The 2,784-nt window shown below is 42.4% G+C and overlaps 1 protein-coding gene across 1 annotated transcript in view; it reads left to right on the top strand.

The window, feature by feature from the left end:
• The first annotated feature begins 2,333 nt into the window (after positions 1 to 2,333).
• Positions 2,334 to 2,784, top strand: part of LOC119417402 (voltage-dependent L-type calcium channel subunit alpha-1D-like) — a 2,846-nt gene continuing 2,395 nt past the window's right edge. Inside the window, exon 1 of the mRNA XM_037684604.1 lies at positions 2,334 to 2,404. Within this exon, the coding sequence (XP_037540532.1) occupies positions 2,334 to 2,404 (71 nt within the window). The remainder of the gene's footprint in view (positions 2,405 to 2,784) is intronic.

A 2,784-nucleotide genomic window follows, 5' to 3' on the forward strand; every position in this document is an offset into this window, starting at 1 on the left:
ATCAGATTATACAAAAAATTACAACGTAATTTATATGAATGTATTAGGAGTCAGATTATACACAGATGATGCTGATTTATGTTGTATATAAACAGTCATTCAGATGAAGATTAAGAAGAGCAGATCGAGTGAATCTGTTTTCCTGTCAAATGATTTTTTTGTTTGTGCTAAATGTCTCAGAACCCAGCAAAAGTCCAAAACAGAAAAACAAAAAATAACGAAACACAATGAAACAACATGATTGTGGTTCTGGAGACAACCAGGAGTTTAAGTGAAGCTGGACTGAGTGTGGAGTTTAGTCTGAGTGTGGTTTATACCTTTCATTCAGCAGACTATAACAGTAGATCTGTTCTGATGGTTGATGTTCTGACAAGAGGATCGACCCTGAGACAACATGATATCACTACATTAACTGAGGAGCTCATAAACAGATCATCTGACCTCAGACAGGTGGACTTCCAGAGGTTGCTGGTGTTAGAATCTATAAAATCTAATGTTTATTGACGAAAACCTCATTTTCTTGCTGCCCTGAAGCCTCTGAGCCAGACACTGCTCAGCCTGGGGACCACTCACATACCTTCAAAAAGCGTTCAATACAAAAACAACTGGACTTTATTTGTAGCAGAAGACGTTTCGCTCCTCATCCGAGGAGCTTTCTCAATTCAAAGAGCAGAGAGTGAGAGATTCAGGTTATAAGGCTGAGTGAGATAAGACACACACACATGTAGATTGGCAGTTCACACCTAAACAACCTTAAAGTCTTTGTTCCTCTAATTCACAGTCGAGGCCCCTCTGTTTCCATCAGGTGTGAAAACCGGCTGGGGATCTGTTTTAAAGTTGCATTATATGTTTTTGAAAGTGGAAATCTGAGGCCTCCTCCTCTGTTAAGAGACGGCTTTTCTCTTTTTACATCAATTGCTTCCTTCACCCCCCTCTCAAACCATCTGTGTTCTCGGTCCAAAATGTGCACGTTTTGGTCTTCAACAGAGTGTCCCTTCTCTGTGAGGTGGAGGGCTCAACACAGGAGAGCCAGCTCCACAGGACAAGACTCAGCTGTTCACCTCCACCTCACAGAGAAGGGACACTCTGTTGAGGTCCAAAATGTGAGGGGGGTGAAGGAAGCAATTGATGTAAAAAGAGAAAAGCCGTCTCTCAACAGAGGAGGAGGCCTCAGATTTCCACTTTCAAAAACCTATAATGCAACTTTAAAACAGATTCCCAGCCGGTTTTCACACCTGATGGAAACAGAGGGGCCTCGACTGTGAATTAGAGGAACAAAAGACTCTTACTGTTAATGTTGTTTAGGTGTGAACAGCCAATCTACATGTGTGTGTGTCTTATCTCACTCAGCCTTATAACCTGAATCTCTCACTCTCTGCTCTTTGAATTGAGGAAGCTCCTCGGATGAGGAGCAAAACGTCTTCTGTTACAAATAAAGTCCAGTTGTTTTTGTATTGAACGCTTTTTGAATTCATCATGTCCTGGATGACTGAGAACCTTCACCAGCACTCACATACCTTCTGTCTTTATCTTCAGCGCTGTGCGAACCAGAGCGAAGAGCGTAGCGTTAAAGGTCACCATCCCGTCAGAGTTCAGAGGCATGTTCATGGCCACCAGCCGCTGGGATTAAGATGAAAAAGAGCATGGAGTGAATCATTCCCAGAGTTCCCAGAGAAGCCCTGCAGTCAGCTGGGTTTTACCTTACAGGCTACTCTGTGAGGACAGAGCTTCCCGAATCCCAGAGGAGGCTGAATCCTCCGGAGCAGAGCCACCACATCCAGATGTTTGATTCGACCTCTGAGAGAGACACAGAACCGACATCTACAACATCTCTAACACTGCTCTTGTCCAAGCAGAAGGAGGAAAAGTTGCTTCTATATCTTAGAAATGCTGGATTCATAGGGAGCTCGGTTCTATCTGTTTCTCTTTTCTTTATGGACCTGATGTTTAAACAGAGGGCCGCCATGACAGGTTCTGACCATCGGACACCCAAACCAAGAGGCAAAACTTTATATATATATTTCATATTCATCTGAGCAACGTTTTCATCTTGAATTAGAAACTGCACTGCAGACTTCCACACTTTTAAACTGGAGTGAACTGAACTCACATGCAAACCACTCTTCCTCCTCTCCCTTTTAAGGGTTGAGAAAGAAATAATACCAATAATGCACCAATAAAATGATGAGGATCTATCAGGTTTCAAGTTTCCAAAACATACAATGCAGCTTTGGGTCTGTTCCTTGGCTAGTTTCACCTTCATGCTTGAGACCCTCAGCCAGGGGCGATTCTAGGATATGCCCTTTAGGGGTGCTTAGCCCCTGGTTCTGACCATGACTCTTGGCTTGAACAACACGGTGGCCATTTGTGTCAGAAGCATTTGTAATGATGAGGGGACACATTGGTAAGGGGTGTGGGGTCCTCCCTGAGAAAATTTTTGAAGTAGATGACATTTCCTGCATTCTGGTGTATTTTAATGGTTGTTAAACATCTAGTTTTACCTACATAAGTAAACACTTGATTCAATAACTATTTTAGAAAGCAACAAGAATTAGCCTGACCAACAGCTCTCCTTGTGTGAATAGAGCATGCTCCATTTCTCTCATACATCCTAACCCCCCACCCCCACCCACATACAATCAGAAGTTGCTACATAGCTATAGCTATAAAACACACAAAACAAAGCACAGCTAGCTTCAAGAATTAACCTACATACCATAAACATACATTATGATAGAAAATATATAATTTTCTTGCAGTTACCTTTGTACAGATGAACATGTT

Source organism: Nematolebias whitei, chromosome 11 (genome assembly GCF_014905685.2).
Source record: "Nematolebias whitei isolate Nwh7 chromosome 11, NemWhi1, whole genome shotgun sequence".
Lineage (NCBI taxonomy): Eukaryota > Metazoa > Chordata > Actinopteri > Cyprinodontiformes > Rivulidae > Nematolebias > Nematolebias whitei.